Source organism: Emys orbicularis, chromosome 13 (assembly GCF_028017835.1).
Source record: "Emys orbicularis isolate rEmyOrb1 chromosome 13, rEmyOrb1.hap1, whole genome shotgun sequence".
In the NCBI taxonomy this organism is placed as follows: Eukaryota; Metazoa; Chordata; order Testudines; family Emydidae; genus Emys; species Emys orbicularis.
This window is the reverse complement of record NC_088695.1, coordinates 44630792-44646480: the sequence shown is the minus strand read 5'-3', so window position 1 is coordinate 44646480 and position 15689 is coordinate 44630792. Positions and strand designations below refer to the sequence as shown.

Below are 15689 nucleotides of genomic sequence, written 5' to 3'. Positions count from 1 at the left end.
GGTCAGCTCGAGACTGAAAGGGTTAACAATTTGCACTTTAGCTCTTGTGTCAAGTTACCTTTGGTATTTTGAAGGTGCCTGCAATAAATATAAGGGATGGCACCTCCTTCCCTGGGATGGCAACATCCAAAACACAAAACTCACTTCCTTGGCTAAGAATCCTGACAATTTAGTACACTGGGGACCAAATCTCTCTAGGTGAATGTGCATTTGTGACCTTCCAAGAGCTGTGTGAAGGCCAATGTGGTGCAAGAGGATGAATCTCAGAAGTAAAGCTGGGAAAACATGGCAGTACTGAAAGAGGAAGATGCTTTTGCCTACATAGCAAACACTCATAAGGAGACCTGTGGGTAAATAAAGCCATTCAAACTTTCTGCTTAGGGTCCACATCTATTTGAACAACACTGGAAGTTCTGACACTACAGGTATTTCTTCCATTAAGCAAAACAGTTAGACACAGCAGATTTCAGTGGAAACGAGCTAGTAGCTGCACGTTTGCACTGGCACACAGGAGGACAGTGTGTGTAAAAGAACACAGAGTGCATCACCATGTTTCTGTTCAGTTCTGACTTGCTTTCCATGGCTCTGTGCCCTGCTGTCCACTGACCTGGGCTTCCTGCAAGCCTCGCTCAGCACTGCTCTCCCCAGGATAGCCACACAGAGTACAGAAGCAGTGCAGGCCATTCCGAAGCCAGCCCAAGGAATTTGAAGGCGCTTCTACAGTGTAATCCATAAAGGGTCCAACCCTGCCGGGCTTATGCCAGCAAAGTGCCCATATCAACGTAAATGGGAGCTCTCTGCATGTAGAGGCTGCAGGATCAGATCTTTAAGAGATTACACTCCACGTGCGCCTCCAAACATCACCCCACAAAGGCCTTCTGCATCACCATCGTTTGAGGGTGAGGGGCAACCTTCATCCACAAAGAGGTTTCCCAGTCGCACAAAAATGCTGCTTGGCTTCTTCCCCAATGGGAGCAAAGCCTTTACCACGACTGCTTTAATTGGGGCTGGACATTTCACCCCGTGCACCTTCCTCCTGCACTCAGATCCATCGCTCACAACTCCACAGGAACGCTCCATCTGCTCCCAACAGCATGCAGACTCTTTCCCAGCACCATATAGTGCTGGTTGCATTAGCAGCCCTGACGGAGAGACTGGAGTGCAGCCAAGCTAGTATACAGGCGTGCCTCTTTCACAATGCAACCAGCCGCTTGCATTTCCTGGGCTTGGCGTGTTGCATCCTCCCTTCCTTCAGGGTGATCATTTCAGGTGGCGCCTACGCTCTCCAATGCCAGTTGGGATCACAGGAACAAGAGATGGGAAAGACCCATCCGGACGGTCCTTGGGACCATGCCCTTGCCAGGGCAGGGGACAGCAATACATGGCATGCTGCACAGACGTTAGCTAATGAATCTCGGCCACACCTCTGTGCAGCGAAGAAGGTTTAACAGGAGGACGAAATGGTGGCGAAGAAGGACTGAGGCCAACATTTCCAAAAGCATCCACTAATTCTGAATGCCCAGCTCGGATGAGCTGCTTTATTCATCAGCCTGAGACACTGAGTGCCTTGTTTTCAGATGTTCAAAGCACTCACATCTCCAGCTGGAGTAACTATGTCTCAGTATAAGGCCCAGGGGAGGAGAGTTAATTCCTGCACCAATCTGGGGTGGGCATAGGGATTGATGGGGAGTGTAGCTAGTGCGAACCCTATCCTGGGCCTGACAGGTGTCAGCTCAGCCTGCAGCACAGGTCAGAATAGCCACAAGGGCTCGTAATGTCCCCCCTGATTGCAACAGGCCCTCTGGGCCGTGGTAGAAGTGCCACACCATGCCCCCTACCCTGGGGCTCCTGCAGTCAGGGGAGAGTAAAAGTCCTGGACACACCAGCTTTGCATCTTCTGGGGGCTTTACAGTTGCCTGGACTGGGACTCAGGAGACACCAATTCAATTCCTGGCTTAGTCACAGACTTCCTGTGTGACCTTGGGCAAGTCACTTAGTCTCTCTGGGCCTCAGTTTCCCCTCTGTACAATGGGGAGAACAGCTCAGCCCTTCCTCGCAGGGGTGAGTGAGGATAATATCCATTAGTGATTACCATGTGCTTGGATGCCCCTGTGATGAGGGGCCCATAAGTACCTAGAGAGGCACCTAAGAGCAGAGGCCACAACTGGAAAAGACTGCCTTTGGGTTTTGGCCCAGGCCCCAGGGTGAGCCAGTGGTCGTGTTGGGGCAAAAGTTCAGAGCAGCAGGCTGCACTACCTCTCTAACCTGAGAGAGGACACATCGGCAATTCAGCCGATAAGAGTGCTCCATCTCTGCCAGATTTCCTGGAGGTGGATTCCTATTGGTTTAATGACAGCAAAGAGAAATACCCTGCAGCGCTAGGAAAACAAAGATGACCTTTCTGTGAAACTATCTGGATCAGATTCTGTAAGAAAAGCTGCTTCCAAAACAAGCTATTGAGGGATCAGAGGACAGGCTAGGGGAACGGGATGGAATCCATTGCTGACATGTCACGGGGAAAAAGAAATCTGGACAGTAAACAACCTGCACAGTTTTGAGGGTGAGTGTCAGACAGAGAGCCTCACAGGCAGGTCACCAGTATAGAGCCCTTCCTGATTGGTAATGACAAAGATTATCACCCACTCATATCTGCCTGGTGGTCTCAGTCCCTAGCTGACTAGGGTGTCCCGCATTCTATGAGACATGAATCAGTGTCTTTGTCGGCAGTCCAGCCAGAGGCGCCTGCAAATAAGAGAGCCTGAGAAATCAATCTCTCCCGTTACCCCTAGGGAAAATATCTCCTGGGGAAGGGGGAGGAGGGGGAAAGCTGGTACTGCTGTAGTCTCTGCTACACCTTCAGTCCCCAAGGCTCCCAATGGTGTGCCTTTAACTGGCATGAATGTCAGGTATAAAACCCCACCCCATAACTTGGCCCTGTACCCAATCCGTTAGACTGGCTACAAAATCCCAGGGCTCCACTTTGTTCAACATCATTGTATATATTCCCACGTTTCCTACAACTGTCCTGCCCTTTACCCCCAGTGTGTGACTGACATTCACTAATGCCCATTTATTGAGATGTTGATTTACATCACCACCATGTGCGTCACCACCGGATGTGGCCGGTGAGTGGAGTTCCTTAAAGACAAGCAGTCAGCCCTTCACTTGCAACATCCTGCCTTTTGTTGGTCTGAAGTTATTTACACCTCTTCAGAGTTTGTTGTCTTTAAATTTCCTTGTCCAACACTGACTCCCCGTCAGTGCACAGGGGATAACTGGATGCAAGCCAGGCTAGAGGCACTAGACCGGTAGAGTCCTGCAAATCTGCGGATATCTGCTTTAGGTCCACAGATATCCACGGACCATGTTTGCAGATTGCGGATCAGATGCGGATACAAATCTTGCATCCGCGCAGGGCTCTATGGATCTGGGCTCATGTCAGTCTAGTGACCGAGAACCCACAGATCTGGGTGCCACGTTACCCCAGGCTCCAGACCAGAGTAGTTGCACTGTAGTGCTGTTTGCTGCCCCCAGCATGGTCAGTGGGTTTCACAGGATAGTGCATAAAGCTGGATTGCCCACCCCTGGGGCTGTGCGGGACTGGAGAATTTCATCGTTAACAACAACAAAAATCTGGAACTGGGTATTTCTGAGAGCCTGCAAGTGCCCTTCAGCCCCCTCCTTCTCTAATCCAGCCACAACTGTGCGCCCTGAAACTCTCGCAGCTTCCTAGAGTTATCGCTGTCAAACCTGCTGGACTGGGTCTGGTAGATGTAAAAGCAGCAGATAATCCACAGTCTCTCCCTTTACCACTCAGAGCTGCAATGCATTCGGTAACTGCGGATGTGGGCTTTACACTCTTTCCTAGAGCATCCAGTCCTGGCTACCCCTCCCCCACCCCACTCGGTGACAGGGGACCAGGCTAGGCAAACAGTTGCTCTGATCAGTTGGAGCACAGCTTTTGTGTATAATCACAATTCCTTTCTTCCCTGTAAGGGGGATTAATCCTTGGAATGTTTTGCCTCAGGCTGTCCTGGCAGGGTTCACCGGGCTGGCCCTCAATAAGAGAAGGACAAAGACTTGGATTCCACCAATGCCGCACGATACACAGTTTTATCCACAGCCCAGCTTGAGGTCAGGCAGGAACATCCCCCCCCCCGCAGGCACGCTGGCAGCGATCCTGGATTTTCCTCTACCTCCCTCTGAGCCATTGAGCAAAGGCTCATCTGTCAGGACCAAGCCGACAGATCGTGGTTTGCTTCCCAGTGTTTACAGCAGAAATACCAGCAGTTTAGCTCATGCCCTGAAAGCACATTACCTGCTTGGGAGAAAGACTATGTAAGATCCAGGCCTCCTGATGCAGGCTCCCGGTCCTGTGCTTAGATCATTAGACCTCACCTAGGGAAAACAAAAACGTTTTGTCCTCCTACCTCAACAGTGCAGCGCTCGTCACGTTTGCAGGGATCCTGCCAGGCCAATAAGCCAGCGCCGGAACACGATGTCCCCCTTCCCAGGTTGTTTGCTTGGCTGCACTCCCACCTGGAAGACAGACAGGTATACTCACAGTGGCCCTTCTGCACAGGAGCTTTTCGTTAACCCAAACCTCCCCTGATACAAAGTAAAGGAATTATTCAGAGTCACGGATACTAAACAAATTACAAAGCAGGAGGATTGCATCAGAAATGTGAAGCTGTGTCAGGAAAAAAAAAATCCTGCAGCAAAGTGAATTCAAAGAGTACCTTCCTCCCAGCCCCCCAGTTTCTTTAGGATGAAATTCACCCTGGGCCAGCACCAGACCCATGCATGGCTTAATCCTGTACATTTTGAGTCCTTCCAACGTTTGGGGGTTTTAAACTTACAGAGTTCTTTTTTTAGAGCAGGAGGAGAGAGAAAAGTTAGCTGGATTTCCCACTTTTGCCCTTTTTAACAAAGATTTGGGGTTGGAAAATGGATGCGATGACCCGGAGGTCCCTTCCAGACTAAAGTTCCTAACAGTACCTTTTACTTCTCATCTGTTTTGATGAGCAATAGAAAAATCGCAGAGCTGGTTTCACAAGACATGTAGCTGGGGTAACATTACTTCCATAAGCCTTTGATGTTGTGTGAGAATCTAACACACAGAGAAATGTTTAGCTTGCGGTTACTGCTGATTTGGTTTTGTTTCTATGTGCAGGTCTCATGGGCTGGCTATAGGGGCGGGGTGTACATGCGTGTGTTTGTACAGTACCAACTGGAAACAACTCCAGTACATGAAAGCTGCACCCTCCAGATTGCTGAAATATACATACAAACACATATCTGCCAGTCCTGCACCTTTAAACTAACTCCCTTCTGACCACATCACAAACAATTTCCCCTACTCTTAATTACCCACTAGTTCATTTCCCAACAAACGGGTCTACCTCTAGCCAGGGAGGAAATATAATCCAGTGGTTCGAGCTCTAGCCTAAATAAGTCGCCAGGACCAGATGCTATCACCCAAGAGTTCTGAAGGAACTCAAATATGAAACTGCAGAACTAAGTGCTATGTACGTAATCTATGGCTTAAATCAGCCTCTGTACCAGATTTTTAATTTGACCGTCCATAGTCCAAATAAAAAGAGGCCCTTGTATTTTTTAAATAAGGTTTCGCTTGTACCAAGTTACAGCTGGGTTAACCGAGACACAATAAGGTCAAGTGATTGGTATACAAACCCATAATGACTCATAGCCGGCAGCAAGCGCGAGTCAAAGGAATATTCACTAGCTGTGCTACCTATACCACGTACTGTGGTGTGTTTAGTTACACAGGAAGCCAGAGCAGCCTTTTGACAGGCTCAGGGTGACATTTTCAGTAGTAAACACTACGCTGAAGCAAAACAAAACAAAAAAATCCACATGGATTTTTCTCAGTAATAAAGGTTGCACAATTGTGTGATGCCATCAAATTACAAAGGCCAAGGCTTTCTACAAAAACTTGACACCAGATAGAACAGAACATTCCCTTGCAAGTAATAACAAATCCATCCCAACAATAGGTCAAAAACTAGGACGTTTCCAGCGGGGAGACGGCACTGCTCCCCCTTTCAGTGCGACTCTCAGGCGAGGTACAAAACAGAGGGAACCATGCCGGGGGACACCGTCCCCATATGCCTGGGAGGGGTGATGGTGGGTCTGCTGCTTCCTTCCATGGCAAATTCAACACACCTCCAGCGCCTCCTCATGTGTCAACTGCATCGCCTTGGACACGTCAGGGTTCCTTACAGTACCAGTCCTTCCAGGGTGTAACAGTTAAGGGCCCAACCAGCCAGAGATGGGGAGACAGTTTCCCCAATGGTTTGGGGGCTGCTGCAGAGGAGAGGCAAAGTTTTTATTCTGCTGTGCAGAGCTCACGGAGAGGGTGGGAAAAAGCCAAGACTGCAGTATTGCTATTCTCCCTCAGGAAGGGCCTAATCTAAAGCCCATCAAAGTCCCTGGAAAGACTCCTGGGATTTGGATCAGGGCCTAAGGAAAAGCCAGGTTGCTTGAAAAGTGCTTTCATTAATAACCAATGCTCTTTTGTAAACTCGCCAGCTAGTTTCAGGCCTCACCCAACCCATATAAAAAGCCTTGTCACCACAGGAATGACACTCACAACACAGACAGCCTCCATGGTTCCCCTAAACCTCTACCCAAAAAAATCCCACAAACACCCTCTCCCAAGCAGAGATTTGAGCCCAAAGAGGGAGAAGTAGCAGAGACACCATGAAGTCCAGCAGGGACTGATTCTATATGGTAGGTGCTCAGGTATTGCAGTGATGGGCAGCAGTCTAAAACAGGCAGACAGATCACATACTCCGGGGTTGTCCGGATAGGCAAACCACATCCGTAAGAACACAAAGGAGACCTGAGGCAATAGAATAGAGATCAGCACCTATAGGATTGAGATGCTATAGAACAAAGATATTAGAGTCACATAGGCACTTTGAAATATCTGTAAATATTCCTTTTTTGCATCAAGTTTAAGAAGGAACCTAGAGGGATTTTAAAAATCACTGCTCCTGACAGGTGTTTCTATATCCTTATGGACTTTCTCCCCTTTCTGTGAGGTCCGATCTGTAGGGTTGTCTGTGAGCAGTGGGTTGCTAGCCCTGGTTTGTTCTTGTAGGGTTGCGAGTGGGTGCTAGGCTGCCTGTTGTTATCATAGGCTTGGTTGCTCATAGGTGTGTTGGGTTGTTGCTCAAGATTTATTTTTTTATTAGGTCAGAAGAGAAAACAATCCCATTTGCTGATTTTGGGGAGGTGGAGAAGGGGAGAGAAAAAAAAAGTGATAAAAAAATAACCAAGCAAGAATTGCAAAAAGATGCAAGGAAGAGGGAGTACCCCTTGTTTGGCTGGCCAGCCCCACAGCCGCCTTTTCTCGGAATCCCACATCAGTTTCCTCCGGGCCTCTACTATATTTGGAAGATGTCAGGAAACAGATGAGGAAAGAGATGCTGCCTCACTCCGCTGCCCCCTCCCCTTCCGTCCTGGAGCAAATGGGGAAATGTAACCCGGCACACGTTCACAGTGCGTAACACAAGCAGAAGCGGGAAAAGCCTGAGTCATGCTGGAGACTTTTGGCTGCTTCCGTGTAAATAATCAAAGCCACCACACAGATGGCTCCGCTGGAGACAGCAAACACTAAAACCCCACCTCCGTACAGTTAGATTTTAGGGCTTACAAGGACACACACTTACAGGCCTGATTTCCAGAGCACCCCGAACCCCTACGGAAGTCAGTGGGAGCTCAGCACTTCCAGGACAATAAAATCCAAGCTCTAAAATAATTCTCAGCACAGTCAGAGCACAGGTCTCAGCTTGGGTCACCTCAAAAGCTGGTTTCAGAGTAGCAGCCGTGTTAGTCTGTATCCGCAAAAAGAACAGGAGTACTTGTGGCACCTTAGAGACTAACACATTTATTTGAGCATAAGCTGTAGCCCATGAAAGCTTATGCTCAAATAAATGTGTTAGTCTCTAAGGTGCCACAAGTACTCCTGTTCTTTTCTCAAGAGCTGGGTGGACTTGAAGACCTTTTATATGCATCTCACAGCATTCTTCTCCGTCAGGGCCAGATTATAGTTTTATATCTATCTAGAAGCTAAAATATATCACACTATAGGCCCAGACCTAGGGGCTGTCAGTTAAAAAATTATATTTGTAACTATTGTGCAACAAGAGAAAAGCTTGAAAGATGAGCCATGTGTGAACAATACCTGCCTGAGTCTGCAGACAGCCTAAGACAATAGCTCCAAGAGGCGCAAACTTCTCCAGTCATCTGAAGGCTGCTGCTTCCATAAGAAGGGGTAGGGCCATGCATGGGGGAGGGGCCAGGAGGCTCCATGGGCATGTGTCCAGGGCCCCAGCCTTAATTCAGTCGGATGCCCCGTGACATTTTGGGGAAACACCTGCCATTTAGTACTAGCTGGTCCATTCTAAAGGCAAGAAATTTGCTCTTCAGAAATTGGAGCTCCGCAGGTAAATCAATCCATGGCAGAGCTGGTGCAGCAGTAGCCAGACAGCTGGTAGTGAACTCTGCCAGAGGCAGGGAAGTGTCCTATCTCTCCCTTCTGCTTGGTGGCCAGATTTGAACAAGGGCCTTCCAGGAGCAGGTCCCTCCCAGCTCCCAGCAGGTCACATGTGATGGCTACCAAGATGCTAACAGCTTTGCGAGCAGCCTTGTCGTTTACCTCGTTGCCTTTGCCATGCCCCGGAGAACGGGCCCACGCTCCCTGCAAGCTCGCACTTCTGAGCCCAAGGGCCGTTGTCTCCTGGAGGAGAGAGAAACATCTCAGTGAGTAACAGCCTGAGACAGACAAGTTGGACTGAAACACAGCAAACGAGTCAGACCATGAAGGCCATGGGAGAGAAGCTAGCCTCCGTCCCTAGGGCATAAACTCGGATCAGCTCCATCAAAACGAAGTGTTACTCTGATTTTCACCTGGGAAACTGAGTGAGGATGGCCCAATTTCATATAGCTTCCATGGAGCAGATTGTCTGGTGGCCTCTCTCAATTGCGGGTGCTCCAGACAAGCCCCCTGATGTTTGGGGGGAAGTGGGAAGCTGCTGTGGATGATATTTTCTCCCCATGGAGGAGCTCATACGCCCTTTAAAGAGGCAACCAATCCCCTGCTCTCCTCCTCTGCAGCGCCTGACGGCTTTTTACCTCGGCAGGCGCTTGAGTGAGGACTGACTGAACGGCTGACAATGGAGGTTATTTCCAAATAACAGGGCCATGTTTTCTCAAGGGGGCTGAACTTCCACTCAGGAGACTGAGTCTAAGATGGGGGAGGGGGGACAAGAGCAATTTGGCGTTAATGAGCCGCAGAGCTGTTCCTGTCATTGGAATGGCAGTGAAGCAAGACATCCTCATTAGGGAGGCGTCTCAGCAAGAGCGGATTTGGGGTTTTTAATTAACGGGGATTTGAGGTTTAATTTGTAGACACGGATGTCCAGGTTCATCCGCCCGCCTGAAGCGGGGCAGCCTGGGGCGGGTGGGGGGTGTGGAGACGGTTGGAAAACAAGTTGCCTGACAGAAGAGATCGTCGCCAAGTCTGACAGAGCAGCACGGCCCTGTGAGGCCCAAACCCTACCTATAAAGCAGGTGGGGGAGTCCAGCCTCCCTAGCAACCCCCAAGGCGGGTGAGTCTGACCTATCCTTGCAAATTTACAGCCCCCCCATCTGCACGGTATCTGAGTGCCAGTGGACCAGCACCTCAGGCAGGGCCTGACCAACAGGAGAATCCAGAGGAAACTCTCTGGGGATCCTGGCCCCCATTCCCCATACCCCCAATTTCAAAGGGGAGAGGAGTCCCCCAAGTTTCAGGGTGGGCCTGACAGCCAGTTCCTCAGAGTAACCGTGTCGCTCTCAGTGGTGTCTCCTGGGTCTCACCTGAGGCCAGGCACCATTCAGCATTTTCCACAATCCAGCTTTGAGTATTGCTCTGGGCATGCAACCGACCAAACCTCCTCAGTCCATATTGTGCCTGCAGCTCCTCTTGTCCATTGCTCCCCGTCTCCCTGAAAGCCCACTTGGCCAGGAGGGGTTTATTCCCCACCCCTGTTGTCCCCTACCCCCCCCCCCCCCCGATATTATGGCTTACACAGGGCTGTCCTGCACTGGTTCGCCTTGCTCGATAGAAGGGCCAGGGAAGGGGACTCAACAAAAATGGCAGGGGAACGTGAGACAGGCAGGATAATAGGAATGGAAGAAACAAGACCCGTAGAGATCCTGCTCTCGGTTACACCGGTGAAACTCCAATGACCCCGGTGCCGCAGCTCCCAGTTCACACCAGAATAACTGAGAGCAGAGCTTGGCCTGTGGCTTTAATACTGTTTAACGCAGATGAATACAAAGGAGCAGAGTTCATGGAGGATGAGATTCAACCCCCTGTGCAGAGGCTGTGAACAAGTCCTCCTCTCTCCCAAATTAAGCCCCACTTCAGCCCCTAACACAATGCTAGGGCTGTCCCTAAGACAGCGTCTCATTTGCACGTGGCTCCCTCTCACCCCTCGCCTTGCCTGCGGATCCCAGCAGTATGTAAATGTCAGTTATCGAGATGCTCTGCTGTTACTGCAGCTGGTTTTATTGCTTCACCTGTGAACCAAAGGAATGTATTTTCCTTCCCGCAGCCGTCAACTTTGTCCTTTATCCGTCCCACCAGGGCATCCATCTCCCTCAGGCTGGCTCGGTATGGCTCAGGGAATGAGGAGCTGGAGGGAGGCTGAGCGAGGACCAAGGGCACGTGCATATGGGCCAGCGCTAGGTATAGGAAGAACGGGCGTCCGCTTTCACTAGACAGGAAACACGGGAAATGTGTTTAGCACGCTGGTTATGAGAAAGGTGTGGGGCGGCGGGGAGAGCCTGGGCAGCCAGGCCAGGACAGGGGGAAAGGTTTTCCACAGTCTCTAATGCGGAAGGAACTTTTACAGAAGGCCACCAGTGGGTAGGGCACTGCACTGGGACCCAGGAGATCTGGGGTCGATTCTGGCTCTGTCATAGATACACCGGGGAACCTTGGGCAAGTCATTTCACTGCTTGGTGCCTCCCTTCCCCCTCCCACCGTCCGCCTGCCTTATCTATTACCATTGTGAGCTCCCTGGGGGAGGGACTCGCTCACTCTGGGTTTGTACAGGACCTAGCACAATGGGGCCTTGAACTCAGCTGGAGCCTTGTGGCTTCACCTCATGGGCCTCCGTTTTCGCAGCTGAGGAAGGTTAGACAGAACCCCCGCATCCTGGGGCTCAGCACCTTGCTCCCAGGACTCTCAGCACCTGCAGCTTGGGAGGAGAGAGCTCCGGGCTAGGAATCCAGCCTGCACCAGGGCACGGCGGTGCTGGACCCCTGCGAGGGAGGAGAAGTGCTTGGAGCATAGGACAGGGAGCTGGGGGCTAACAGGAGGAGTCACATGAGGCAAACAGGATCTGTCCCTCCCCTGCAGGAACAAGCAAACGAGATAGGAGACTTGATACAGAGGGGTCTCTCTGCCTCAGGTTTAGTACACACGCTACCCCAGGCAGCGTCTCTTTCTGATCCGGAGGCCAGGCTCTCCCCTCGTCTCCAGTCCTTCGGTCCAAAGGCCGTTCTAGGCAAATTACTAAGTCCAAAGTCACCCAGTCAGCTGTCAGGTACTTCACCCCCCAGGCCTGTAAATCTCCCCACTCTCCTAGGGCCAATAATCAGAGCAAGCGCAAGCTACGGTTGGCGCAGTAATAAACATGGCAGGCAGTGACGCCCAGGAAGGGGACCTGTTTATAAGGGCTGGCGAGCACCCAGCCTGTGTAGGTGCATGGAGGGGAAGCAGACTTTCTCTCATGCCATGGGGCAGGGCCCAAGCAGAGCCCCAAACTTCGACACAGACTGAGGGAGCCTAGCGCAGACAGCAGCGTTGGATTCCCAAACAGGGCCAGGGCAGAGGGTCGGCCTCACCCACCTTTCTGCACTGGCCATTCCTGCCTCTGGGAAGGTGTAGCAGGGGCTGCACGCCTGGATTCACGCCTCAGACGCCAGCTTCTGGCCCTGGCTGGATCAGCCCCGCCTGCCCTCCCACCTTCAACATGAGCAGACTGGGAGGGGGAGGGATGGAGAGGGGTCATTGGCTTTTCTGCAGATAAAATCTACGTGAGAGGCGAGGCACAAGGAAGAGACCAGCAAACCTGCCTCCCAGGTGGGTTCAAGCAGCCTCGGCACCTGCCCTGGAGTCGAGCAGCTGCACGAAGTCCCAAGCCCAGCCTCATTCTTTCCTGTCACTGGGCGAGAGTCAGTTTTTCCCTGGCGCTGTTCACGTCTCCCAGAATTTTATTTGCTTTTCCCCCAGTTGCTAAGCGCCCGCTGCATCCACCACCGCTCCTGGCCCAGCCTGAGGAACCCAGGAGCGCGGGGGCTGTTTCCTCGCCCCGATTTCACTTCCTAAGCTCATTTCTTGGCAGTCAGATGCACTCGCTGCTTGGCTGCCTTCCAGGCCTAGTTCTCCTTCCTGGCTGCCTCTAGTCCCCCAGCAATCCAGAGAACAGGTTCAGCAGCCGCAAGGCAAGCTTCCTCCACCGTCCCCCTGTCAACATGCCACAAACCTGACCCAAAGGGGCCACAGCGAGGGCCTTGCCAGCACAGACAATCTGAGGGAAGTCTCTGGCTGCAGCTCCCGGAGCTCTATCAGCGTTAGCTAGAGTGGGAGTGCTAGCCTAGGCCAGGCACTGCTGTTCCTACCACCACATCCTCTTACTCTGCTCTGAGCAAGCCTAGGCGGCCTGGGGGCTGACTCTGCACACTAGCGCCCCCGCTTGGTGGAGCTGTACCATGCTAGGGTGATGGTGGGAGTTTTCCCTCCAATGGTCAGTCCTGCGTAGGAGAGGGCCGTTCTGTCACCAGGACCCCGCGAACCTCAGCCTCTGCGGGAATTCCCACGGCTCTGCCCCCCAACCCCACCAGACCCCATGCCTGCAGAGTTAAGGGTGAGGGGAATTACAGAGTTTTGGAGGGAGGCTCAACTCTCCTACCCTTCAAGAGATTCTGGGGCCACCTAAGAAGGAGGATGATAACGAGGTTAGGCCACGAGTGTAAGACTTGGGAGCCCCAGGTTCAACTTCCTGCTTCACCCCAGACTCCCTGTGTGACCATAAGCAAGTCATTGGCCTCTCTGTGCCTCAGTTTCCCATCTGTACGACCGGGACTGCCAAGTGCTTTGCGATCTACTGTTTTTCCCTTTGTTTTCATTCCCCTGCAGAAATCCAAGGTAAGATCCGGACCCCGCTGCATCAGGAAGTAATTTAAAAGGATTAAAACAGAGGGAAACAACCACGTTGGCTGCACAGTGGTGTCTCAGAACTGCAAACTGCGGGCATTCAACTTTTCACAAGGCATGTTTAGAGGAGGATCCTGTTATTGAACAAACCGGAGGGCTGCTGATCGTCCCCCCCTGAAGTTTGTTTTTAAATCACCAGTGGACACATCCTGTTTTCTTGTTTACGGGCTATATTTATCTCCTCAAAAGAGGCCCGCTCTTCCGCAGGGCCCTGTGAAGGGAAGGATGAATGACAAGTGATCGGGAGGAACTGGGTCATCCCAGTGACGCGTGTGTGTGCGCGCACGCGTCAAACAAAGGGCTGGAAGTCACCGAAGGACACTGCTGTCTGCCTCGCTAATTCCCAGCCCTGCAAGTCTGTGCAGCCTCTGCTGCCGAACCAGGGTCTTATCATTGCAGCCTGATCAAATTTTAAAAGAATTAAGATGCTACCATGATTTCAGCAGAGCACATTTCGACTCTGCGGCCTATGTTTCCTTCCTTTGCCTAGAGGATGTCTCCCACATCGAGCAAAAACATCAGTCAATCCTAAAGCTCCCTGAATAGCATTTTATTCCACAGCCTAGCTGGAGCCAGCCAAAGTGTCACACCCTATTGCACTTTGTTGCTGGGCTGTTACATTCCTGTACAAAATTTAGCTTTAATTAAAATATGCATGTATGTTTCTAGCCATTACTGCTGTGGGGGGGAAAATCACTTTCTCTATGTGGTGTGATCCAACCTGAGACTGCAGAGAGCCTGAAACAAAAGCTCAGGGGAAAGATGGGAACTGTCCCTTTTATTTCAACAGGGTATCAACCTTTGAAACTTTAAGTAAGGACAATTTCAGCATCAGCGTTGTTAACTGCTTCAGTGCCAATCATTTTCACAGACCCAGCCCAGCTACTCTGAGCGGGGTCTAAATTGAATTTGAGGAGAATACCACCATTTTCACACACCCACACCTGGACGCTCTACTCAACAGGACCCGTTTTCTGAATGCTTTTCTAGAGTCTGTCTCAAGCCAATCTCTGCAAACCCAGGGACAACACTGCAGCAAAATTTCACCCAAAACTGTTCACCCTTTCAGCACAAAAGTATGTTCATGGTTCCCTTGACTTCATATCTAGGGAAGTGGTGGAAGTAAATCAAGATCTTAGGAGCAGATCTTTTTGTTCTGTGTTTGTACTGTGCCTTGCACAATGGGACCCAGGTCTGGGGCTTCTAGGTGTTACCACAACACACATAATAATGTTAATAATTTGGCCCGCTGATTTCAATGGGAGTTTTGCATGAGGGAGCATGTTTGGATCTGGCCCAAACAGCAGGAGTACAATGTTTCTAATAGGAGGTGGGGAAGGAATCCAGAAATAACCGGATTCATCCCCAGTCCACTCAGCTGTGAATCCTGGTTGCCTTTTGCATCCACACTCCATGATGATTCTGCAAAAAAAATATATACAACTTAAATCGTTTAATCCATAACTCATGGGTGGGGCTTTTAGAATAAAATCCTTTGATTTTGTACCTCACGTTCCCTTGGTTCTGTGTCCCTGGATGGATTTGAATCTCACTGCCTTGAGCTGCTCAGCCTTGACACATCTAGCTAAACAAAGTATAGCCGACGCACCTAGTGTTCTGTCATTGTCTAGCAATGTGAGAGAGTCAGGCAAAGAAGAACTATAGCAAACTAAACTATTTAACAGTGAAGCAGCAGCAGCCAAACTGGACTCTGCCTCCGTGAACAGCAACCTGTTTAATCCAGTTCTCAGCAGATAGTGAAACATTTCCCCCAAATAGCTAGAAATTGCTTTAAAAGCTTTTCTGTTAACCCTGCGTGTGTATGACCATGCACAGTGCAGCTGCTTCTATAACAGTCACATGGAATCAGGGCAGCAATTCAGGGACAAGCCTTCCAAAGGGCACCCATGTTTTTGCACAGGCCCCCCTGATGCATGTGAACCAGCTGGGGGGTTAAGTACGTGCACAAGCAAGCCCCAGTTTGCGGTATCTGTGCTCCTAAATGGGTGCAGATACAAGGCAAGACCAGTACTGTAGCGGATTCTAGTTACTCTCACGCCAGGACTCCAATGAGGGCTGGGTACCAAGGTGATAGATAAAAAACAGATTAGCACAGAGGTAACTCAGGGCAGAAACTGCCCTGGAAAATACATGTTTAAGGTGCGTCAATACCACCACTCCCTGGTTTAGATAACACAATCTGAGGCTGGTCAGAGTTCAGGCTGAGTTTGTCACTGATGAGTGAGGCAGGCCTAGCGCTGAACTGACAGGCTCTTCTTGGTGCACGCCAATAGGACGCCAGCCATGTCAGCTTGTTCAAGGGCAGTGGGATGGTTCTAGGATCCCCTTTTTCATCCCCAGAGCAACTGGCAGCCTGTGGGGCAGGATCAAC

At 50.8% G+C, this 15689-nt stretch overlaps 1 protein-coding gene across 2 annotated transcripts in view; it reads right to left on the bottom strand.

Moving 5' to 3' along the window:
- Positions 1 to 15689, bottom strand: part of ARSG (arylsulfatase G) — a 47625-nt gene that overhangs the window by 15960 nt on the left and 15976 nt on the right. For both annotated transcript variants that reach the window (XM_065415942.1, XM_065415943.1), the window contains exons 6-8: positions 10594 to 10790; positions 8687 to 8767; positions 4431 to 4539 (exon numbers count right to left, since the gene is read on the bottom strand). In XM_065415942.1, the coding sequence (XP_065272014.1) occupies positions 4431 to 4539; positions 8687 to 8767; positions 10594 to 10790 (387 nt within the window). The remainder of the gene's footprint in view (positions 1 to 4430; positions 4540 to 8686; positions 8768 to 10593; positions 10791 to 15689) is intronic.